The sequence below is a fragment of the Botryllus schlosseri genome, chromosome 16 (assembly GCF_051294905.1).
Source record: "Botryllus schlosseri isolate E-star chromosome 16, Bs_hap1, whole genome shotgun sequence".
Taxonomy (NCBI): Eukaryota; Metazoa; Chordata; class Ascidiacea; order Stolidobranchia; family Styelidae; genus Botryllus; species Botryllus schlosseri.
Window position 1 is genome coordinate 19218141 of NC_137251.1, and position 25617 is coordinate 19243757.

At 40.5% G+C, this 25617-nt stretch overlaps 2 protein-coding genes across 9 annotated transcripts in view; one reads left to right on the forward strand and one right to left on the reverse strand.

Annotated features, from left to right (window-relative positions):
• The first annotated feature begins 2186 nt into the window (after nucleotides 1-2186).
• On the forward strand, nucleotides 2187-4376 carry LOC145458896 (uncharacterized). The gene is made up of 2 exons (XM_080337401.1): nucleotides 2187-2332; nucleotides 3062-4376. Exon 2 carries the CDS (start codon nucleotides 3092-3094, stop codon nucleotides 4337-4339), a length of 1248 nt encoding a protein of 415 aa, XP_080193527.1. The 5' UTR covers nucleotides 2187-2332; nucleotides 3062-3091; the 3' UTR covers nucleotides 4340-4376.
• Nucleotides 4377-6861: 2485 nt separating this feature from the next.
• LOC145458893 (protein transport protein Sec31A-like) overlaps nucleotides 6862-25617 on the reverse strand; it is a 42875-nt gene continuing 24119 nt past the window's right edge. For 2 of the 8 annotated variants that reach the window (XM_080337396.1, XM_080337392.1), the window contains 14 exons: nucleotides 25355-25519; nucleotides 24533-24635; nucleotides 22625-22668; nucleotides 22230-22362; nucleotides 21809-21871; nucleotides 21256-21341; nucleotides 18381-18584; nucleotides 14936-15022; nucleotides 14749-14871; nucleotides 10872-11030; nucleotides 10731-10784; nucleotides 9452-9589; nucleotides 8352-8423; nucleotides 6862-8290 (listed from right to left, as the gene is read on the reverse strand). In XM_080337396.1, the coding sequence (XP_080193522.1) occupies nucleotides 8111-8290; nucleotides 8352-8423; nucleotides 9452-9589; nucleotides 10731-10784; nucleotides 10872-11030; nucleotides 14749-14871; nucleotides 14936-15022; nucleotides 18381-18584; nucleotides 21256-21341; nucleotides 21809-21871; nucleotides 22230-22362; nucleotides 22625-22668; nucleotides 24533-24635; nucleotides 25355-25519 (1611 nt within the window). In that variant the 3' untranslated portion in view covers nucleotides 6862-8110. The remainder of the gene's footprint in view (nucleotides 8291-8351; nucleotides 8424-9451; nucleotides 9590-10730; nucleotides 10785-10871; nucleotides 11031-14748; nucleotides 14872-14935; nucleotides 15023-18380; nucleotides 18585-21255; nucleotides 21342-21808; nucleotides 21872-22229; nucleotides 22363-22624; nucleotides 22669-24532; nucleotides 24636-25354; nucleotides 25520-25617) is intronic. The other 6 variants (XM_080337393.1, XM_080337395.1, XM_080337398.1 and 3 more) reach the window with 6 other exon arrangements.

A 25617-nucleotide genomic window follows, 5' to 3' on the forward strand; every position in this document is an offset into this window, starting at 1 on the left:
CGATAAGACCGTGAAGGTCATCTAGTCTGATTACACCAGCATCAAACAGGTACACTTGACTCTGAACAGTCTGGCTGTAAAAAAAATGTTTGGTTAAGAAAGGAAAATAGACAAAAATTAAACAATGGTGGCAAATGATCAATGAAGCAATGTCTGGGCGAGGTAGGGCAACAGTGTTAGTGTAACGACAAGAGATGATCAAGTAGGGCTTTTTTGAATCTATTATAAGGCAATTCACGGATATGTGGTGGTAATGCATTCCAGATGATAGGTGCCGAGTAGTCGATAGATCTCTTAGTTAGGTTGCTATTGGGTGGGGGTAAGTAGATGTTTCCTTTAGACGAGGATCTCGTGGGATCCGAATCTATCCGGATCCGTCTGGCAATTGGAAATTCAGAGTCCGAAAGAATCCGGCTGGTGAATGTCCAGTTTGGAATCCGAAAAAATCCTGCCAGAACAATGCTAATTAATCATATTGCAGCAAAAAAAATCCGGCTAAAATCCGACCGTCATCCCAAATTCAAAATCCGGATCCAGTCCGGCCAGGTAAAAAATCATTGAAATCCTGCTCCGGTTCCTGAACCGGACTGTGGCCATCTCTGATTTGGATTGGGTTAGGAAATAAACATTCCAAATCCGCTCATCTCTCTCTGCTGCCCGCTACTGCTGCAGTGCAGTGTTGCCAATTTAGCGATTTTGTCGCTACATCTAGCGATTTTTCGTTCGGTTTAGCGACAAAAACATCGATCTAGCGACTAGCGATAAATCTAGCGAATTTTGAAAAATATTTAGCAATTTTCTAGAGATTTTATTTCAAAAATATCTGATATCAATCAGTTTTGAGCAGCAAACATCATGGATGTTCACCATATCTTATGCGCGTCACAGCGTCAGCACGCATCGCCGATTTGCATTCAGGTCGCGTGCATGTACAATGTACATGAACGTCTCTACTGACTTTCTTGGTCATGGGAGCGAAGTTGGCCATAACTTTTCCAGCCATAAAAATCGCCAAATTCGCCAAGATCCTGGCCAATTGACCCCCAATACGAGCAATCACAATCTATACGCCCACGCCTGACGAATATGTAGGATTCCCTCCCTCCAAAACAGAAACCGCGTTTTATAAGAGAACCGAGAAAACTATTGTGCATCGTAGTTTTGACACCTACACGAACTGTAACGGTACTATAACACTATTCGTACCAAGATCTAGATCCAGTGGGAAACGGGTTTAAATCGCCCTCCCGCAAATTGCTCGAATACAGAGTTTTAATGTCTGATTCACGTCAGATGAATAAAAAATTTACCGATTACGTCGCGTAGGCTACTTTTCATACTAACACAAGATGTAACAACACTCTAATACCCTAATACTCAAATAATCAAAAATGAAATCACGAGTTTCTATACGTGCAGTCGGACAACAGAAAAAGACTCTTAAATAGACTTTCGACAATAACTTTCTTCGAATCACGCTCCATTCAGTATTATCACGCTACTTATGCGGACAAATGTCATACGCAATAATTTATATACCATTGATCAGGATGGATGGACATTGGACAAGGATATAGATTATAGAAATATAATTGGTAAGACAGCCGAGCGAGATAGTGTAATGGTTATGCGTCCGGCTTCTCGAGCGGTAGGTCGTCAGTTCGATCTACCTTTCCGCAATTATCAGTATATCGCATCGCGTATTCACGGACGCATCGAGCAAGGCACAAGGACGGTCAGCAGCAGTTTGTGTCATGCCTCTATAATGAGTGGTTTGTTGAAATGTACCGCAGAGTTCGTACCGTTTTGAGATGACTGACAATCTGACATGAATCTTGCGTATTATGAACTCGAATTATGATAGGGTTACCATATATGTCCTCCTTTAGGAGGATTTCTCCTCCTTTTTCAGGAAATCGAAAATGTCTTCCGGGAACGCCTAAATATCCTCCTCTTTGGTAATTCGTCATTCTTTATAGCTTTGACAGTCAGGCTAATGGACAGGCACAGCTAAAAACGCCATAAATGACGAGATATCTGCAATGCGGATGTACGTATGGGTCTTTCAACGACTTTAGGAATTAATTCAGATTTAGCGACTTTTTTTAGCGATTTTGTTTCAAGATTTAGCGACATCTAGCGATTTTCGACACCAGTTTAGCGATTTTTGTCCATCCGGAGTTGGCAACACTGCTGCAGTGTGAAAGTATAGATTATAGAATGTAAACGTCTACATTCTATAGTGAAAGTGCATATTTTCAGCGTACGCCGTGCGCTGCATGTGGAATGTTGATTGAGGAGTGGCGAAGTCGGTCATGCAGTTGAATTATAGGTAATGTATCGATAGATATAATTGATCTGTGTTAAGACTTATTGCCGACTACTTTCGTGCCTGTATGATAAACACTTAACATTACTATTGGATTGAGCAATCTGGCATATCCTGAAATTTGGAAATTGCCCTTGACATGAACTGTTGGGGTTAGTCAACAGACATGTATCGTACCCCACTTGTCAACCGTTTTCTCGAGTACTTTTGGACTGACCCAAAGTGTGTCCTGCTTCTATAGGACTGATATATTACATACGGTAATATGCAGTTGTGCCCTAATTCAGCTTACCAGGTATATATTTTGAGCTTGATAAAGAGATGTGTCAAAAAGTTTGAGAACCACAGTTGGGCTATATGACTTTTCTTTGCCTTTCATGAATTTTTTAGACATTGCACAGAATCATTAAAAAAGTTGTTAGAGCAGGTAGATGAAAAGTCGGTGATATGAAAGAACTTCATATTTACCGTATTACAGATTTTGATTTACACTATTCTCTGTAGCGCGATTGACAAATACCGGGTGGTTGCTTTCATTTTTCAGAAACATTTCATTTCAAGTGTTAGTGGTTGTTAGCGACAAACTCTCGAAATCTCTGCTTCACTCACTGCAATTCAGGCTAAATTGTATTTTAAATGACAAACTCTTACGTGATAAGCACAGTTTCATTTTATGATTCTCCTTTAATATTTTGAGTGTAATATCTTGAACGACTTCATTTTTTATATCAGCCTACTTTTTCTGCTTACATAAATTCCACAATGGAAGCCGAAAATCCCAGTCACAAAGTCGGAAATAGCACATTGCCTTCACCGCGCCATACCGACGACAGTGAAACTGTTTGCGAGAAAGCATTCAGTTCCGAAAACGCAAGAATTGGACACGTGAAAATCCATACGGGAGAGAAAGAGCATGAGCGTGACAAATGCGGGAAAGGTTTTGTGCAAAAAGTCCAACTGAAGAAACATTTGCGTGTTCACACTGGAACTAAATATCACAAATGTGCTGTATGCGGTGTGGGATTTGCGCAGAAGTCTGCCCTCAAATATCATTTGTCAATCCACACTGGAGTGAAAGACCATAAGTGCGAAGTATGCGGGATGGGCTTTGTGTGGAAGTCTTTACTCAAGTATCATTTAACTATCCACACCGGAGTGAAAGACCATAAGTGTGCTGTATGCGGTATGGGATTCCGTCTGAAGTCAAATATGAAAAAGCATACGAAGATTCATTCTGCCGCAACAAAGTATGAGTGTAATATATGCGGTATGGGATTCCGTCTGAAGTCATCTATGAAAAAGCATACGAAGATGCATTCTGCCGCAACAAAGTATGAGTGTGATATATGCGGGACCGGCTTTATGAAGAAGTCTTTACTCAAAAATCATTTAAGTATCCACACCGGTGAAAATGACAATAAGTGTGATGTATGTGGGCTGCTTTTTGTGACAAGCAGTCGACTGAAACGTCATTCGTTGATTCACAGGAGATTGAAAGAATACGAGTGCTATCTTTGTGGGAAGTCGTTTCGACAAAAGTGTAATTTAAAAACCCATGCGCTAGTTCACTCCAACGTCCAACAATACCAATGCGAGATATGCGACAAAAAATTTCGTTACAAAGCACAGTACGATCGACATCTCGAAGATCATATCGGCATCCGAAAGCATGAATGTTCTATTTGCGGCAAGAAGTTCGGTCACAGCAAGAACTTGAATTTGCACCTAAAAATCCACTCTACTGTGAAATCCCACGTCTGCGAGATTTGCGGAAAAGGATTTGCTCGCCGTGGTCACTTGGAATACCATTTGAAACTTCATTTTGGAATCAAAGAACATGCGTGCCAGTTGTGCGGAAAGGAATTCTGTTTCAAGTTTCAGTTGAAAAGTCATATGCTGAGGCACAGCGACGTCAGAGAGCATCGCTGTATGATATGCAACAAGCAATTTCGTCGCGCGGCAGGATTGAGGACGCACATTGGTAGGCACAACGGGACGGAATGTAATTAAGAATCCATTTGCGAGATCTACATAAAAGCTTTTGACAACTCTGGGTACTTGAAAGAGCACATGCAACTTCATACTGGATTCAACTGCTTTGGATATGGGAAGGCAAGAGTTGGTTGGTGTGTCATTCGCTAATGGATCACTGGCAGTGGCAGACTCGTACAAACTATTGGATTATCAAGATGCGCAACTAGAACTGGACCTACTCTCTTTTCAAAACTTGCAACTAGTACTGAAACTAGAACTAGCGACGTCTAAAACTCTAACCAAATCACAACTACCTAAATTCAATTGTGAAGCAGCCCATTCATCAGTACCAGTTCAAAATGGGATGGGTTTCAACCTCCAAGTGTAGTAATGACTCGGAGGTAGCAATGGCTGCAAGAACATCACTCAACACAACTAATTTTCTTTCAAATGTGCTCCTAGAACTAGGATTACTAAAGTTTCAAAATCTGCAAACAGAACTAGAACTACTCAAAAAACCATTATTAGTTGATTCACCATCAACTAACTTGACTGGTTAGCTGGTGTATCATTTCCGAATTCACTGCTTGCACCATTGATAGTTGTTGGTGCTGGAGTTGCCTTTGTTTGTAAATCCACTGTCAGCGACGTGAAAGACGCCAGTTCGAGTCTATGTGGTAGCACGTTTCAAAGTGTCTAATGTTTATCAGCGATCCTCCTCCCTCATCTTTACAAAAAAGCCAGACAAAGACCAGGGTAAGGACGAATGGAAAGCAAATGGAAAGGCAAGGAAAAGTGCCTAAAAATGACGGCCAAAATTCAAACACTGTTACGTCAGGCATTAATTAGGCCCTTCATAACCTTTTCAGTGTTTAATTCAAATCATATTCGTCCAAGTCTCAGTATGTAGGCTACTTCGTTTTTTATCAAAACCAAATGCATTATCGTTGATTTGCAAAAACAAAGCGCAGTGTTTTTATTCTTTCTGTTTGGCTTTAGACTAAGATTATTGCTTTTGCTAATATTGCTATACCGTAATTTGTATATATAGTTGCACCGTATTGCATTTGTATTACTGTAAATTATTTCATGAGAGTTATAACGGACCTAAGACAATTTGAACTTTTGGTAAAAATAGTTGAGAATCCCTGGTCTAGGTGAAGAATTTGTTAGGTTTCCTAATAACGCAGCACACCAAATTTGACTCGATTCCAACCATTGCAAGGGCCGCATGCCCAAATTGAAATTTCTAGCATTTTTGGAAATACTAGTATCTACGGCCACAAATGCCATCACCTCGCCATGACCAAACATCGACTTCCAGTCGTGCCTGAAAGGAGAGTGATGCTTTTATGCGTTTTCACGTAGCCAGTTGATTTTGAATATTTTTAAACACCCCTACTGTACAGGTTATTGGTACTGCAGCGACTAAGATGAATTCATCCTAGTATGACATCCATGTTAATGTTATCGCTGCTTTAATCGATCAACCCCATCTATGTTATCACCAACTAATGACCAACTCTTCTAGTGAACTATACATTCCCTATCTTTACAATTAAGCTGTAAGGTTGAATTCTGCATCGGTGCTTGTGAGGATAATCCGGTTCATGTAATATATAATTATACATATTAATAGGCTGATGAATTAATAAAGAAACATATAGCTGCTACCAATCAGTACCGCCTTGCCATCTGTTGAAAATTGTATATTTCACATGCCCCTTTTAACACATTATAATTATATCGGTACGTTCGAAAGAAAGTTTGATCGGTTGATTGCACCAAGTCGTTTTGACTCTTCGTATCTTTCTTTGCATTGCAATCTTGCGGTGTTTGATCTGATAACATTGTTAATAAACTGAACTGACTTGCGAATGTGCACATTTTTGTTTCATGGTGGATGAAGTATCTATTCCTCTATAAGCCAATTTTTGGAGGGGTGTGTAGCCTACTCTACTTGATCTCGGGTATGTACTCACCATACTTGAACGTATTTACATGCAGTACTCGTGTCTTAGACCTAACAAAGCTTCTTAAATTGATTTGAAGTTATCACCTTATGAAGGGAGAGTTAGACAAGCTTTTCTATATTGGATTAAGATAGAATTAATCGCATTTCAGAATTAGAATGAGTTCATATCAAACCAGAGTTCAGTCTTGCAAGCATGAGAAAGTCAAAAATGTCTGTACGCCAAGCTTGGGTCATTTTGCGCTGTACTACACCATTTTCATGAATTAGGTTAGAATCGAATTTATAGCATAAGAACGTTTCACAAATTACATTAGTGTTTGATTACCAACATTCCACTCGAATCAGACAATCTGGCTGTCCAAGTCTATATGCAGGGCAAAGTGCTGATTATATGACACAGTCGGTAGATGCTGGAACAATGCAGTGACTACTAGCGTAGCTTGGGAGAATCGTGTTTTTTTGGCTTGATCATTGTTATTTTATCTCTACTTTGGATGGCAACTGGTTCCATGACACGCCAGTGTTGAAAAATCATAGCTCCTGAATTTTCTACTTTCTCACCCTTCCAGGACCACAGACAGTATCAACTGATTATTATATTATCGCATATATGAGTATCCTTCACATCACGCATAAATTCTGCCATAAACCGCCACCAAAGCATACTAGAAACGATACACCTAAAAATGGAATTCCTTGCCGGACATGTTCACTCACACGACCAAAGCAATAACGTCTTATTCGTAGAGATTCGCGTATATCTATAAAACCAGCAGCCTGACGAATCCACTTTTGCAGAAAACAACTACTAAATTGCCGTCAACAACTTATTCGTAGATATTGGCACTTCAAGATGAGAGAAATAACTCTGATGAAGAAATGACGATAAATAGATCGCGATTCACTTCGTCGTTCTGTACCATCGAGTCTTTTTACACGGCTGCACAGACATTGGATATCTATCTTTGCCATTGCTGTATTTACACGCTGGCAGCCGAAATTTGTCTATACACAGAAGGCCTGTTCCCGCACTTGTATGAGGCAATACTACCTGGGCTGGGCATAACGATTCTACAGCTAGAATCCGAATAGAGTGTTAATTGCAACAATTCTACTGAAGTAGTGAGAAACGATTTTTTCAGGTAGAGATTATATAAGTCACTTTCTGCCAAGAGTTTAGTATCAAATATCTTGCCATCCTGAAAACCTTGCATTTTCTACTTGAAATAAAAGCTGGACAAAATGATTCAAGTACTCGAATATGAATCGGGCATCGACTCTAATGATTGATAATGATGTGATACCACTGATAGTGAGTGATGATTTCTGCAAGTGCGGAAACTATAAGCTCTTGCCCCAAAGAGAACTATTGTTTTGATTCTATTTACCCAACGAGGAAGCATTGAAACCCCCATCTGTAGTATCACAGCATCCAAAACACAATACAAAGCAACTCACAAAGCCAAAATGATAATTCCGTGAAGCTAAGACCAACCCATAGCATCGTCACAAAGTCCAATGAAATAGATATGACTGTAAAATACCAGATTTTCATGTGGTGTAGAACTGTGATCATTTTCTTCATGGTCGCAAAAAATGGATGTATTTAAACTGGCCCTATCGTCCATACTCTTCGAACTATTTGTCATTATGTTATAATGAGTGATAGTCATCCCGAAGCCTAATATTCAATTCAGAATCGAAATAGCCTGATACTCGATTTAGCCCAGCCCCAGTTATTAGTTCACAATACCGACGGGTAAAACGCGGCATTAAATTCGCAACAAAAGTTCAACGACACAGGCAGACACCAATCTGCCCTCCGGACAATTTCAAACTCTCAATTGCGTCGCGATCTGCAGCATGCTCTTCAGACCCGGCATGAACGCGGAAATCTCGGAAAAGTTTGAGTTCGACACGATCTGCGTGTGCAGGCGAAGACCGCCGGCTAGATCTCCAGAACCGATGGACTGCGCGAGTTGATGCAGGCCCGTGACTATATGCGGTGATAGCTGAAATGCGTAATGTAAGTTATTGAGAGCCATATGGTGGATAAGGCGAGTGTGTTCTCACGGTGTTGGCACGCAATTTGTCGTACAAGAATTCCATCCTACGTTCGCAATCATCCAGTTTCCTTTTCATTTGCTGCAGATTGAAAACAAATAAAAAACGTCAGTCAGAGGCGGTCAAAGCAGTCGATGTTGGTGCACAAGGAGAAGTAACATTGTAACATTTCGCAAAGATGTCAAAACTACTTCAAGTGGAATTCGAAAACGTCGGTCTGGGAAGTATTCAGGTAATTTTAATAAGGAGATTTGGTCCAGGTGTCGTGAACTTTTAACAGTAGATCGGAGATGTCTACATTGTAAGTTGCATGGTGCGGCTATTCAAATCACTGCGACAGCACAAAAAGTGGGATTTTGGAGTATATATATTCGGCTACCGCAATACAGATGCTATTTCACGTATTTGTTTCGACACTTTCACTCACAAATGTGATCCAAAAATATCTCAAAACTACCTTCTACTTCACAAAATATCGAGTGTAAAAAGTGAGTGGATTTGCACAAAAAAATTGTTGAGCATCAGAGCACAAATCATAACTGCTCGAGTAACTAGCACAAGTAGGAAAACCCTATACAAGTACTCAGAAAAATTAAAAGTACTTTGATACTGACTACATCTGATAAGAACAGACTCAATCGGATATAAACAAGCACAAAATAACAGATTTGAATAGTATATTCATATTGAAAGGAACCCGAATATTTTCGGCTGACGATTACCCCTGACGAGTGCCAGCCGAAAATATTCGGGTTCCTTTCAATATGAATATACTATTCAAATGTGTAATTTTGTGCTTGTTTATATCCGATTAGAGTTTGTTCTTATCAGATGTAGTCAGTATCGAAGTACTTTTACAAGAGATTCTTAGAGACACAGAACTTCAATATACAATTGAATAGTATATTCTTATTGGAATGAATCCGAATATTTTCGGCTGACGATTACCCTAGACGAGTGCCAGCCGAAAATATTCGGGTTCATTCCTATCGGTAATGGTCATTAACCGTTTCAAAAAACGCTTGGCTACTAGCTGTCGCCAAGCTCATTAATGACTGTTGAAACGACGTTGAACTAATGCCGCAAAATCCTTCAAAAAGACGAGTTACCGGATTAGCAGCGCTGGCCGAACAGCGCTTGATGAGCCCTTCGAATTGCGTTTGCAAAATCTGATGTTCCGCGGGGATGGGAGCTTTCGGCATGTCCTTTGCGGCTTTGGTGGGAAGAGACGGAGCAGGTGCCCGTACCTAAACAGACAGACAGACATTTCATTTTCAAATTGTGATTTTCTTCAAAACATTCACCTTCATTTTCAAATTGTGATTTTCTTCAAAACATTCACCGACGATACATATTAGCGAGAACAAACAATACGACACAGTGACGGAATTTGATGACCTTGTGGTGGAGAGTACCAGTACTCTAATTTGAGCAAAGTAAGCTACTCTAGCGAGCCGACGATACCTGCACTACACCACCAAAAATCTCGACAACGGTGAAATCAACTAGTTTCGGACAAATGCTCGAAAGGTGTGACTTGAAACAAAACAACAATACAACCGCACGTTATAGGAGCTGAACTTCAAGCTACACACTTGCACGCAAATAGCCTTCATAAACAAAGACAAGGGGGCATCGGTTCAACAACAAACAATCGTTCCAGTTCTATATAGAGATTGTTGGTGATTGGCAGCGGAATAGTCTATAAGTCCTTAACTAATTGTTGACAGAAGAAATCTAGACAGCGTTGCTACGATCCGGTCACATCCTTCGTGAATTCTTACAATTCAACGTAAACGTAGATGTCACAAATAACCTTAGATTAGCAACAGTCCCTTCTTGAGTAAGAAATATCGAAATCACAACCATTATAAATATCAGCGAGTCTGCGGTCCCGTCTGAAAATATCATTTTTACTCGTTTTCTGAGACCCCGTGTTGCGTCAGCCACGCTGAATATTTAAATTTAATTTGCTATCTACTATTTCGCTGTGGGCCTACAGTAATTTGGTTGATAGGCTGGCTTCATGAAGACTTTACAATTAGTTTTGAAACTATAATTTCCGTTGATACTATAACTCATACTAGAAAGGGGCATTTAATTTCAGTGCTTGAAAACAATGTCTCTTACTACTAGACGCAAGTCGTTACAACTAATACTTAATTCAGCCTTGACTACTCGAATCATTTTGACCAGCCCTAGTCACAATTCAAAAGACGTGACTCGGAAGAATTTGCGCTATGCTGATTTTCGATTTCAATTTGCAAACCGGATTCGAATTAATCGGATTTATCAACCCCAATTACAGCCTGTAATTAAAACATGGTCTCTAGTAAAATTCCAGGCACTGAATCTACACCATAGCCACCACCCGGCTCTACACAATACCTCGTTGGCAAAATCACTCTCTTCCGTTACCTCCGAAGACGTGTTCAAGCCATCCTGACAAGTACATGAAGCATGAAAATGCAATACATTCAAAATCGTATCAAACAAAGATGCATGTCAAATAAATTCACTCGATTGTACCTGGTGACCGGCCGGTGCCCCGGGCGGATTCTGCTGCATGGCGTACGGCATGTTGTTAGCATGGGGCTGGTTCGGCATCATCGGTGCCATAGGCGCGGCCGCTGGCTGCATGGGGGTCATGAAGTTGTAATCTTGAGGTTGATACGACGGTACGCTTGTCTGTTTATAAACGGAGACAATTTAATTGGCGACACTGAAATTTGAGTTCACACACACACGCAAATTAATAACAGTTGTGTAAATCCTTGCGACAATCGCAAGAAAATGGTACACACGATTTTTGGTAATTAAAGTATATAAGCTGGTGAATAAGACAAAGATTAATATGTCCAGCTCCGATAAACTGTTTGAATATTATGTTCAAAGTACCACAGTCATGTACATAGTTGATGCATCAAAGATTCAAGTTAGCACGCTGGCAGCATACACAAACAATTAATCACCAAAGTTGTAAAAGCTATTCAGCACAAGAGGGGTGAAGGAGTGTTTAAATCTCTCCAATCGAACTGAGAAACAAAGATTTGAAAATAGTGAATGAAATCAGTATAAACAAATTGGTATTGAAAATATCAAATAACATACGAGCATACGAGTAAATACTAGATCAGCGGTTCTCAACCGGGGGTCCGCGGACCCCTAGGGGTCCGCGAAGCAATTTCAGGGGGTCCGCGAGACCTCTAAATTTTCAGAATGGTTGATAACCTTTTTTTTAATTTGAGAAAGCATGAGGCAGTTTCGCACCACAACTGGTAAAACCTCATGACTCATATCAGCATAATAATCGTCTGACATCAACTATCGTAGTGTCGAAATTCATTTTCATTGCCAATTTTCCAATAACCTGCTAATAGAAACATATTGCTGTTTAGAGACGCTTTTTTGGGGTTTGTGGAAAAAAACATGAAGATAGTAACGTCAATCAGGGTGACTTCGTAATGTCTGCGAAACCTTCTCGATTTGACGTTGTCAGTCTCATCAAATTAGTGACCAGTGGCTTGAAATAAAATTTCCGAAGCATTTCCCTAATTTGTCCCATTGCCGGAATTGAAACCTCGCCACCAAGCCCATTATATCCTGTAATATACATAACCACTATTTGAACAGCTTCTTGAAGGTACAGAACTTCAATATACTATTGAATAGTATATTCAGATTGAAATGAACCCGAATATTTTCGGCTGACATTCGTCATAAATTGGACAATGATACCAGCTCTTAAAGCTTGGCTATCAGATTTGGCGCATTCTTATTGCGGATGCGCTATCAAAAAGGCTGGTTTTTTGATGAACAAGGAGTGTTTCGTTGCTATCGAAGCATCACGCTCCAACCCTGCCATTCATATCACCAGTTATATTGGTATGCAGCCTTGTCTTGTTAATGTTTAATTGTTCATGGTCGAAAATATTTCCTCGTAAATATATATATGTAAACCCGAACAGAACAAGTCGTTTCATGACAGTCTTTATCAGGTTGGAAAACTTGGATCCATTCTTCGGCGCACAAAATTTGTCTATACTTTTAGATTAGGATTTTTCACTTTGACGGTAGAAACTCTCTGCGGGTCAATCAAAATGCCGTCGTGGGCCGAATCCGACCCGTGACCCTATGCTGCCCGTCCCTGCGCTAGATGCTGGGCGTGATATGTTCATAAAATATATGTTTCCTCATTTTGGTGTCATAAATGTTGCGATCACACCATAAGTATCTTCAGAAGCGTTATGCGTTAATATTGCATTAGCCTCCATCTATCTTTGCGGAAATGGTTTCCGGATCTCCTCGTTCATATCAAAACGAAGACGCGGATTTTCAAGATACGACCTCGTACTTCAAGAAATACAGCAGCAAAATTAATAAAATAATAAAAGGCTACCAATTTCTACATAAATAGCATCATGTTATTTTCAAGAATAATCATCATTTTGCTGTTTATCACAAGCCTACAGTTCATATTTGCACGTAACAGATGAAGGTTGCACCATAATAGAGCTAAAATTGAACTAAACCTTGAGGGGGTCCGCGAGAGTCCGTGACGGTCAAAAGGGGTCCGCGAAGCCAAAAAGGTTGAGAACCACTGTACTAGATGACGGATCGAGAGACTGCATAACCTACAACCAATATTCGAGCAGAAAATTATTACAGAATTTTGGACGACACCACAAGCACCAAATAATCAACATTTGCATGACTGCAAAAATGAAGACAGTCAAATCTAAGAAATGACAAATCCCCTACTCCACCAGTAAAATGTGTGGAATGCGATTGAACGGAAAATTTTCATCACATGCACCAGATAAAATACATGCAATGGTCAACGAATTTGCTTCTAGGTAAGTACTGTGTATGCTGAGGTGTTAGTCTTGAGATATATACCGTAGAGTCAAGTGTACAGTTCAATCTCAAATTGTTTCACTGCAGCATAGAGTACGATACACATGGAGGCTGGCAGTCGCACTTCTTGAAACGTATCCTTCCCTACATTGAATCTTTTAATTCTAGCCTGTAAGTCGACATTGTTTGGTGTACGTACGATGTCGGATATTGAACAGCTTCATGCTTTCGAGATCGCGTGGACGACGATTGAAGTAGCCAAGCAATATGCCTATTACTTTTACGAGAATCAAACCTCTAACTCGATCAATTTTGGTCGGTTGATCGCAGCTTCAAATAAACAGAGTGGAAGAACTTCAGACACATGCATAACACGATTTGGAAAATAAAATTTTGATTTGTTCAAAGTTCAAACATTGAGTCTTGCGGCAAGTTGTGAGAAGCAGATGGGCATTTTTCATGATCTTGTTCATAGCTGAATTTCAATAGAAATAATTTAACATTTGACAGTAATCAGAGCTGGGCAAAACGAGCACCTGGGAGATTCGAGTCTGAGCCGAGTATTAAGATCTGAGTGAAGTATTCGAGTATGTATTATTTTTGGTAAATGATGCCACTTACATGATATCCAAAATAACTTCGTATTACGATGCTAAGGTAGACCACAGTCAATCAAAGTATCGCGGCCCCAATGGTGGGAATAGTCGTAAAACTATATTTTTCTCTGATAAAATATTACTAGTAGAAGAGACCATTGGAGGTACTGAACTTTGGAATATCTTTTCTGCTGACACTCATCAGGGGAAAACGTCAGCAGCTGGTAGAGAATTCAAAAGAACATTGTATCTCAACAGTCGCATTACCAGGGTTGTAATGCCTCGAGTCATGAGTCTGACTCAGACCACAAATTTTTGGTGACTCGATTCATTTTATCAAATGCGCAAAATGACTCGCCTCTAGTCAATATATGTATTGAACTGAAAACTGATCAGTGAAGGCTAGCTATGACTCGGAATCGACCCTCAACTAGCTGACTTGGACTTGAATTGAAAATGACTTGACTTGAGTCAAACTATAACAGAGAGATTGACTTGTGACTCGGAACCTTGTGACTTGGTTACAACCTGGCATATTAACAATTATTATGACACCAGCAACGGCATAAAGATTCGAATGATCATACAAACAGACTGTTTAAGCTCAATCTACTATTTCTTAACTGTTATTTTGAAAAAGCCTAATCTAAAAATAGGAAATGCGAATCTTTATGCCCGTGACGTCATATTTGGTGATACAACTGTTGATATAGAAAGTTATGTTCAATTCTTCACTAGTTGCTGACGAGTGTCAGCCAAAAATATTCGCGATTTACTCCATTAAATTTACTTTACTCTTGATAAAAAACATCGATTCTCAATACAAGACTCATTACAATTGATACTCGAGTCCTCAAATCGTTATGCCCAGCTCTAGTCGTAATCACTGATTTCGGGGTCGATTTCGACAACGTGATTAAGAACATATCGATGGATCGACAATCCGTCATCACTTGTACATCCTCCTGCGACGTTTGCTCCACAGTGAAAGGCAAGTCTCCGCTTCTTTTCCCAAACGGAGACAGCGGCTTAAAATAACTGGCCATTTTGGACATAATCCCATCGCCGGGTTCGTCCTTGTCAATAAACGGAATGTTAATATTTTCAAGGTCTACATCGCACACGACGAAGCCGAAAAACCTTTCTATCTGACGGCGGGGGCATCGCCACGGCGGAGTTATATGCCGTGGTGACTGGCAGTGGTCCGAAATTCGTCACGTCTGATTGCTGGGAAAAGGTTCAGTGAATCAACACATGACTCCCGGTTTACAGTATTCCAGTGAATTCGAAACTTGATGAATTTGGCATTTCATCGCCCTAATCCCTTATCCACAACACTAGCCTAGCCTAACTCCCAAGCACAACCTAACCCTAACAAGAGTGACAATTCACCAATTGCCTTACTCACTGGCACAACCATTCAGTATATGCAATATATTTCCAAGTGATTGTCAGTCAGTCTGATGTCTGTCATTACCAATGGGTCGTAACTGGTGGGCCACGGTTCACTTTGCATTTTACGTCGAGCAATTCGATGTGGGCCAAAGTGCTATTTTGAAAATTGTTAGATGATAAATTCTTTTTCGTTTTGTTCTTTTATTCCAGTAAATAACATATTCTGTTGCCAAATTTTTTCAACTTCAGTAAACTTCAGTAAAAAGAGTTTTGTTACGGCGATGTAAAGGGCACAATGCGATTTTACAGAACGGCAGCGGTAAATCTGTACAGTAACGCATCATTAGATTGCATTATGATCAAGATGATACAAAATTATATTAAAACATTTAACGAATATGAACCGTAACTACCAGGAGACACTGTCAGACATATCATTCACTAAGCATGATACGCTGCATGCTTCACACCACGTTTGTGCTAGCTTAGGATGAAAAGCTCGCCTACGTTTGATCACATATGCACAGATCAATGAAGAATGCTGTGCATTAGAAGCCACCGCATATGAAATGATACAATTGCATGCACCGATTTTGTGAGGGTGAAAGCTGTGAACTGATTTATGATGATATTACATGAAAGGGGGTTCAATGTTGAATCTTACATTGAACTATGATAGTAAACTATGATAAAAACTACTTCTTCAAGAATCAGGATTAAAAACTGGGTGTATGAGAGTCTTGACTCGTAGGGGTTATGATCACAATTGCCAGAACAAAGTGCAATAAACAAAGATCCACCGTCATAGTATGAACAAGCTCCAGGCTCATGTCGTAGAACAAGGAGCCTAGTGAGTTGAAATATGCCCGACAATTATCTGTGACGGCATATTTCAGATTAACAATGCCGCAAAATGAAGTCAAAACGAAACCATCGGTGTTTTCATCACCAGCACGGTAAAATATGATGGTTTAGTCGGTAGATATTGCGTCTATACAAAGTGCACTGATATTGAGCTTTAATAAGTGGGAAAATTAAACCAGGAAGAAACAATTTCATACAGGAAGCAAAAAACCACAGTCCAGAGCCCCTCGGTACAAAGTTAGGAACACTATTCTACTGTGAGCCACAAAACATTGCAAAAAAGCACACCACATTATTTTCATAATAGCATCCATTGCAATGATACACAACTTGAAGAGTTATCTCCGATCAAGAGTTATCGGCAAGCTACAATGTGAATTTCATGGTGTGTAATACTCATTGTTATATCATACTTTGCCAGATTGGTTTCACTTTTGAATCTGATTTCCTTTATTGTGCCGATAACTCTTGTAATGATGCACCCGAAAAGTCTTCAAGTTACGTTACGATAAATGTACTATTGGAATGGATGTTATGAAAGCAATCTGCCACCTCGGTACCACGAACCAACTATTTACACCACTACATGAGATCCCATGCAAAGAACCAAATAGTGATCAATAAAACAAAAACAGAAAAACACGTCCATGTACCAAGACCTGTGCATTACAACCGGTTGCCGGGCACACAACGGACGGTATTGAGATATTAGCAATCAGACATTGAGTACCATGCGAGTCTGTGGTCAACATGCTGTTACAGTAGAGACCCCCTGAAATCTGACAAGAGGGCAGAAATTAGGGACAATAATCGACAACGTGGCGCAACAGCAAGATTTCCTACGATGGAGCAATAGCTGATGCAGAACTATTTTTTGATGCAACCCTTGAGCAACAAACCACAGTGGAATGCAGATGTAGTGAGTAATGAAGTGCTTGATACTTGGCAGCCAAACAGCTTACTTATTAGGCCTATCTTCTATACCTTGTTTGAGTATGAACTTTTTAAATGGGGTTTGTATCATTTCCAAGATTGAAATCGTCGTAACCATCGCTCAAATGAGACATGTCTTCAGACCACATTTACTGACGTTTGCTCTTGACGAGAGTAAGCCGAAAAGATCGGAGTGGACTAAATTTGGCAATATGAACGTATTGTTTGGGATTTTCACTTCTACTGAAGATTATCGATGCAGCACCTTGGATCTTGTGTAGCATAAACTAGTTTTGGGATGTTTCTATCACTTTTACGAGTGAATTGTTACCGTAACCGGCGAAAATACCCCCTGAATTAAGGTAACCGAAGATATTTTTAAAACTTGTCCTATTCGTTAGTGTCATAAGTGATTTTACGTTAGTCTTGAATATACATGTTACAATTTCAAAACTAGTCACCCCCGATTAACGACTGAAAGTATGTGATCCCTCAAACAAATCAACTGTGCGAAACTATTGGGTATGTTAAGACCATTCAATTTCTACACCCACTTGAAGTAGTTTTAATAGAGTAGAATCTACTGCGTTACTTCTGCTTGCGCACTAGGGCTGTTCAAAAATGACCTTTTTTCCTGAATCTTGCTGATTACTTGATTAAATCGTTAGGTTGACTTAAAAAACGACGCACACCAAATTTGAATTCATTCCAACCAATAATCGCGGATTTCGTAGAGTTTGAAAATTTTGAATTTGCCAAAAAATGCAAAAAAAAATTTTTCAAATTTTTCTGCCAACCCCATGAAATTGTTGCGCGGTCTTCAAAAACGATGCAGAAGCGGAGTTATTCAAGTTTTTTTATGGTAATTCTGGGATGATCCACCAATCAAGGATAATCCCAGAATTATCAAAGAAAAACTGAAATAACTCCACTTCTACGGCTTCAAATTGAGTCAAATTTGTTTTGCATCGTTTTTGAAGACAGCACAACAATTTCATGGGGTTGGCAGAAAAATTTGAAAAATTTTTTTTTGCATTTCTTGGCAAATTCAAAATTTTCAAACTCTACGAAATCCGCGAATATTGGTTTGAATGAATTCAAATTTGGTGTGCGTCGTTTTTTAAGGCAAACTAACGATTTAATCAAGTAATCAGCAAGATTCAGGAAAAAAGGTTATTTTTGAACAGCCCTATTGCGCACACATGCCTATATGTCTGAGGACCTAACTATCATGTCTCAAGCACACGTCTCGAATGGATCAAACGGTGTTATTATGCAATCGTAAACCAACAACATACAACCGTGCATGACAAATCGTGAGTATGAAATCCGCATGAGAATGGTTGAATCCGTGCATGGTTCTTCACAATGTACAGAGCAATCTTCAACATACCTTCTTTTTTCTCGGCACCCTGTTGGGATCGACGGCAGGCGGGTCGTTCCAACCGCCCTGGTCTGGAATAGCGGATTCCGTGGGTATGCTGATGGGCTGTCTGGGTGGTGCTCCGTACGAGATATTAGGCTGGAGGGGTTGGCTTGTCACTGGCATGCTGGGTGCCGGCGCCGGTGGGAATTGTGGCACACCTGGTTGCTGAAGCTAAGAAAAACGGAAGACTATGCACAACGTCCATCGATGACATCATGATTCAAAATTTCTGTATGAATCTAAGTAATCGAGTTATTGAAGAGACTGTTGAACGCATAAAGGTCAATAAACAATGGAATACTATTTTCATCTTGAAATAAACCCAATATTTTCAGCTTGCACTAGTAGAGAATACAAAAGAACATTGCATATGAGCAATCGTATCACCAAATATGACCAGACGTGTTTCTGAGCTCATTTGATATCTCTAGTCTGTTTACGAACGTTCCGCTGCATGAGACTATTGATATTTGTGCCAACGCGCTGTACGGTGGTAAGTTACCACCACCATCAATCCCGCGTAACGTCTTTGTTGAACTTTTACAAGCGGCAACTTGCTCCGGCAACTTGCTCCGTGGAATTTAGCTTTAACGAGGTCATGTTTCGCCAAATAGACGGCTTAGCCATGGGTAGTCCCCTGGGACCTATTTTGGCCAACATTTTCGTAGGGTATTACGAGGGCGAGCTTCTCTCCCAGCGTGAGTCCGCCAAACCACTATTGTACCGCCGATACGTAGATGATACATTTGTCATTTTCAGGAATGAATCGGAGTGTGACCAATTTCTCATTCGCTTAAACTCGCTTCACACGGCCTTGCAATTCACAATAGAAAAAGAAAGCAATAACTCATTATCATTTCTGGACGTATTAGTTGAAAAGCGCAATACCAACAAATTTGAAACGTCTGTTTTCAGGAAACCGACATTCACAGGCCAATACCTTCGCTGGAATTCATTTAGTCCTCGGCGCAGAAAAATTAACCTCATAGGCACACTCGTGCATAGAGCGTTGATGATATGTTCGGGTAACAAACTGAGTTTAGAACTTGACTACATCCGAAAAATCTTACTGGATAACGGTTACCCTGAACACGTCATCAGCCGCGGCATGGAGAGGAAATTAACGCAATTCATCGCAGAAAAACGAACAGAGCCCACCGCACGAACAATAAAAGATGTTTATATCCATCTACCTTGGATTGGCCCCATTTCCACCCGCTTTGAAAAACAATTGATTTCTGCTGTCAGTAAGTGTTACGACACAGTCAAAACCAATGTGATTTATACAACAACACAACTGCTCCCTTCAACACGCAAAGACATGCTTCCTGCACTTCAACAAAGTAATGTAGTGTACGAATATAGGTGCCACTGTGATTGTGGCTACGTGGGAAGAACGTCAAGACGTCTGCAGGACCGCATAAACCAACATGTCCCCAGATTTATCAGAACACGCTCAGTGAAAAGCTCACCCTTAACTCATCCACTTAAGATTGATGCTGATCGATCAAAGGCCATTAATTCTGCCATCGGCAAACATCTGTTGGATAATCCGATTTGTGCGAATAATTATCGAGACGACCGATTTCGAATCGTAGGGCGAGGTCGCACACAATTCCATTTGTGTGCCTTGGAATCAACTTTTATCAAAATACACCAACCAAAACTCTGTCAACAAAAGGAGTTCATGTACCACCTAAAAATAGTACATTGAACGCTCTCTCTTTCATGCTGGTGACGTCATATTTTGTGATACGATTGTTGATATACAATGTTCTTTCCAATTCTCTACTAGTTGCTGACGATTACCCCTGACGAGTGTCAGCCGAAAATATTCGGGTTCATTTCAATATGAATATACTATTTAAATATGATTGTTGATATACAATATTCATTCAATTCTGAACAAGTTTCTTACGATTACCACTGACGAGTATCAGCCGAAAATGTTCGGGTTGATCTCAATATGAACACAGCATTGAAAATCAAGTAGGCTGCCTGAGCCATATGATTCCGAGTCGAGTATTAGGATTTGAGAATCAAGTATTCGAGTATCACTCATTACTAGGGCAAGTTTTTGTTGCAGTTAAATCCGTGGAAAGTTGCATTTATTCATTTGTTTTCGAAAAAAGTTGCAGAAGTTGCATTTTGACCACATTTTGCTCGGTTGACTAAAAAAAAGGTCAATTTTCCGGCTCAGCTCCCGAAATACCCGTAAAAGCGTTACTTCGGTGCTGATTTACGGTGTTTCAGTCGAATTTGGCCATGTATTTCACCAAAATCGAAAATACCTTCATGAAAAATCGAAAAAGTTGCATTAAAAATATGGACAAAAGCTGCAAAAAGTTGCACTATAAGATTCCTTCAAACAGCTTTAAACAGCATTCTACATATCTTACAATTATTTAGGAAGCTGCCGGAAGCTGTAAAAAAAAGTTGCAAAAGTTGCAAAAACTAGCCCTACTCGTTACGATGTTATAGAACGACGTTGATGTCAAGCAGTGACCAATCTTTACAATGTTCATGAAGTGATACAAAGCAGTCATTGTTCTGAATTATGAGGCTATTCTTGCTAACGTGAGATGGATATCATTGTCCTTTTGACCGCAAAAAAGATATTTTAATCTGGGCGTCTTATGTTTGTTGAATTTGAATTTGTGTACTCGAACACTCGACTAAACTGTAAGGATAATGCTCAACTTGGAAAATCAAATCCCCGGGTACCCATTGTTGAATAGTTGAATTCTCAAACCCTCAAAGCAGCATAGCATAGATTTGGATGAAAATAACGCATCACAAGATCTCACGGAGTGTCAGGATAACAAAGAAAACTGGTACGTACTGGTGCTGGATTGTATCCGTTAACAGGGACGACTGGAGGACCGGCAGGCGTCATCGGCTGTTGCGGTGTGTACAAATTGGTCGGGGCTGAAAGAATATCGTATAAAATTATGATGCTTGATATTCCCCGAACCATTGTTCACTTGAACATAAAAAATTGTGTCAGAAAATACAACTAAAAAATGGCAGCCAAAATGTGTAGTCAAGTCAAGCACCCGAAACGTTAATAATCGACTGATGGCCATAATTGAGTAACGTACAATCTTTGAAATTTAAAATCACACAAATTCAAAAGCGATGTAACAACAGTATTATAATAATGCTACAATTACAACTACAAACGGTTTGCCACGTGCATCATAAACAATCGACAAGTGAAACATTTCTGGCAAAAAACACAGTTCCTGCACTTCACAGAACAGGTGGACACACCCACACCGACAGTGTTCTGACAGACGTAACTCGCATCACACATTCACCGTGCGCCACTCCAAAAATCTATCCACAAAATTTGTGCGGCTATAAAAACCAGGAGCAACTTTGTGACGAGATACCTTGACGGTGAACATAGTAGATATCATTCTGCGGCATTCTCGTAATCTGTCGATGCGACCACACTGGGACAGAAAGACAATTGAGGAGAGCAGTGCATCCTGCAGGTCAGAGGTGGTCAATAACAATAGACCACTTTTTCACAGAAATCAAGCGGGTTTCGCGTGCTCGCGCTATGTACGTCCTACTCAACTAAGTCAAGTGATAATGATTTATGACTACTTCCTGCCTTCCACTCCAACTCTGCACCATTACGCTATCTTGTAGGTGACGCCAAGACTCACTCTGTAGCTAATCTAATTGGGCAAATACTACTGGATCAATCGTTACGACCATTCATACTACAGTTGTTCGAACATCAGCATAAAGTAACAGAGTTCAAACCTCACATCGCTAATCGGAAAATCTACAAAATTTACTCACCGGCATAACCTGGTCTAGCTGCAGCAGGTCTGCGGTTTGATTTGTAAGGATTGTTTGAAGGCGAATTCGATCTGCAGGGCGACACCGGTCTCTCGGGCCGTCTGGGTACGGCCATCGGATTCATGGTGTTCATCTGCGACGGGAAGAGAAAGGATAGAAACACCAGATGCTGCGACGTTTTCACTTGATCTGTGATTCCTACATACGACTGATTTAAAACATGCGTCATGCTGTCAACTTGGTTTGCTGGCTACGGGAAAATATCTATAAAAATGGGAAAAACTGGAGAGGCTTTGAATACAAAGAAAGTTTAACCTATCGAGAGGGCATAGTGAATGTCTATCTGTCCATCTCCAGCAGAGCTTGGCAGCAATCAAGATTGAAAAGACAAATACCTGTTTAGGTTGTTGATATGCTGACGGGTTGTACGGCTGTCGTCCTGCAAACAAAGCAACGTCGTTTAAACGTTTCCGATCAGATTAGAGATAGGGTCGTGTAAAGTCGGGTACTTGAGGGATTCTACGTGAAGTAATAGGCTTTTGTGTATCATCCATAACAGTGCGGAAAGTTCAGATGCGAACCATTGATGCGGCCACAAAGAATACAGCGCACATTCTACACCAGTGGTTCCCAACGTGGGCGATTAGGCGGTCTAGGGGGGCGAAAATAACGAAGGGGCGATAGGGGGGCAAAAACGGACAAAGGGGGCGATAGGGGGCGAAAACAACAAAGGGGGCGATAGGGCGTTAAAACGGCTATATTGAAGTCGGGACCGTAACTACCGCACCCAAACCCCCCGATTGGGGGTGGGGGCTTGAACTCGATGGGGGCCCAAAATCATTTCGTCAATTACCATAAATTATAGAGTAATTTTTAAGAAATTCGTACAACTTTTTCAAGAATTTTTCGCGCTGCGCGCGATTTAATATTTTCATATATCTTGATTTTGGGGTACTCGTCAGTCCGTCACCCAACAAAAATACGCATGATTTATGGAAATAGGAGACTTCGGCGTCGGCCATTACTGCACCACGACGCACCAAGACATATGAAGTTAGAGGCCATGTAACATGCGACTCCGAAAAGTGTGCCAGAACGATCAGCAGCAAGAAGACCTTGGCCGAAAAGGGATGCCCTTGTGCTGACCGAAAACTTCGATATATATACATATATGTTTAATTGTCCATAGGCGCCGAATGTTCCTGTCCTCGCGACCTTAACCCTACAGGACAAACCCTACAGGACAAATGCCATCCCGCAAGAAAAAAAATATTTGCCAGGGAAGAAATACCAATTTGAAATCATGTGCGTCTTTTAGTTCGGTACGTTTCGACGATTTCCATATCTTCTGACACGAAATAGCATCATGTAACGAAGTCAATATAACAACGGTTCCGCCCGAAGATTTTCAATTATTATTTCGGGGTCGTACCTTTTCCAACACAGCACACTCAGCTCTACCGGTAAATCTGATTACGTGAGCAGAAAGAGGATAAAAAATTGATAGCAATGCAATTCCCGACCATATTGACCGATTCAAAGTTCAAACATGAATTATATAAATTTGTTGCACTTCGCTCGTTTAGGCGAAATACGGTGACTTACCAAACAGTACATGAAAAAGGGCATAGCTGATATGTAGCGACAAAAAGCCCACTGACTGAGGGGGGGTCTGGGGTTTGGTTTATCAGCCTGTGGGGCCAAAGACCAACGTTTTTTTGGGGGGAGGCTGACGAAGTGCTGTTTTTCGGTTCCCAATATTTGCGGGGCGATGATCGGTGTGGAGCTTCAAAAGGGGGCGATGTGTCGAAAAAGGTTGGGTTCTACACCATATTAAAGATATTCTGGAATTATTTTCGACCATGCCTATTTCATTGCACGTTGTGAGAATGCTGTGAGTTGATCACGATTTCACAGATGTGTCATTTCCACAAATTAGTTTTGTAATACGTTTTATATCCTACAATATGACTAATCGAGGTTTAAAGCTGTTCACAGTGTAAAATGCTATCGAAACTATATTTCTCACTGATAAATTTACTCTTAATGGCATGGAGCGTATCATTTATATCAATTTCAAACGTCTCCTACTACTTGATTGACCCGAAAAGCGAGTAGCTTCGTTTTACATGTTTCATATACTGCGATACAGCAGAGCTTGTAAGGCTTCCACAGTGGAAAATGCTATTGAAACTATTATTTTCGTTGATACATCAATTTTTGGTGGTAAAGAGTGTATCATTAAAATTAACACTCGATTCCGATTCGAGTACCCAGCTCTAATTAAGGACACGATGAGATACCTTGCAATCCGCGGTACGGTGATGGGTTAGCTTGCGTTTGCACTTGATGCTGCTGAGTTCCCAAGGCGTAGTCGAGTCTTTGTTTCAGATAAATTATCGCAGGCTGGAAAAAAGGCTCACTATTTCTGCGGCAACTTTGTATTAGAATGGAATAACAATAAACCATTAGAACACGACTTCTTAACCTGGGGTCCAAGGACTAGTCTCAAGGGTCCCGGAAAGGCCATTGTTGAAACTTTAACAAACAAAAAAAACATTTGCGTTTATAAGATCTGTCCTTATTTGTCCGCGCCACAGGTCACAAGCTCAAGTGACAGCCTTTTAATAGTTATCATGCACTTTTTCAGGCATCAGTTATACTATATCACAATGTGAAGCTGTTCTCAGTAGTGGGCGAAATTGACAACCCTTTTTCCGTCAAGAGATTTTCAATACGCGGCCCACGCAGCCATTCAAAAAAATTTAGGGGTCCGCTCTAAGAAAAGATTAAGAACTAGATGAGCATGACTGATATCATATTATGTTGGAGCAAGATTATCTGATCCTTGTTGCCACAAACTAATCTAGTAGTATTTAGAACATTGTCTGTTTTCAAAATATGCCTCTTCTCCCCTCTTTTGTGTCACCTCTCCCTCCTCTCGGCTGGCTACGTGTGTGGCCAACCACACAACCTGTTTTAGCATTTGCAAATTTAGTATTTGAATATTATAGGGGCTCTGAAGACATGCGAAAATAGCTGTCGACAAAATCGTTTTCACACCTTCAACTCCAATTTCAAACCATATATAAGCACAGTGTCCCTTTAAGACCGTAAATAATCACCTTATCGGACGCCGCCGGTAAATATTGCATGGCCGCGTTCAGTTCACCCTGCGATGCCAGCAAGCTCGCGTAGTTAGCCAGCTTCTCGGAAGCGGCCTGCCCCAATCCCAGCTCGGACAGGTTTTCAACGGCTTTCACCAAAATCATGACTTTTTCGATCAAATCCTGCAAGGAAACGGAATTCGTTAGACTAAGTCAGCGAAGTCTCACCTGTAGCTGTGTAATTCAATTCCGATTCAAGTATTTGGCTTCGAGTTAAGTAT

Coding starts and splice junctions, on each gene's coding strand:
- LOC145458896 (XM_080337401.1), top strand. CDS start 3,092: ATGGAAGCCGAAAATCCCAGTCACAAAGTCGGAAATAGCACATTGCCT.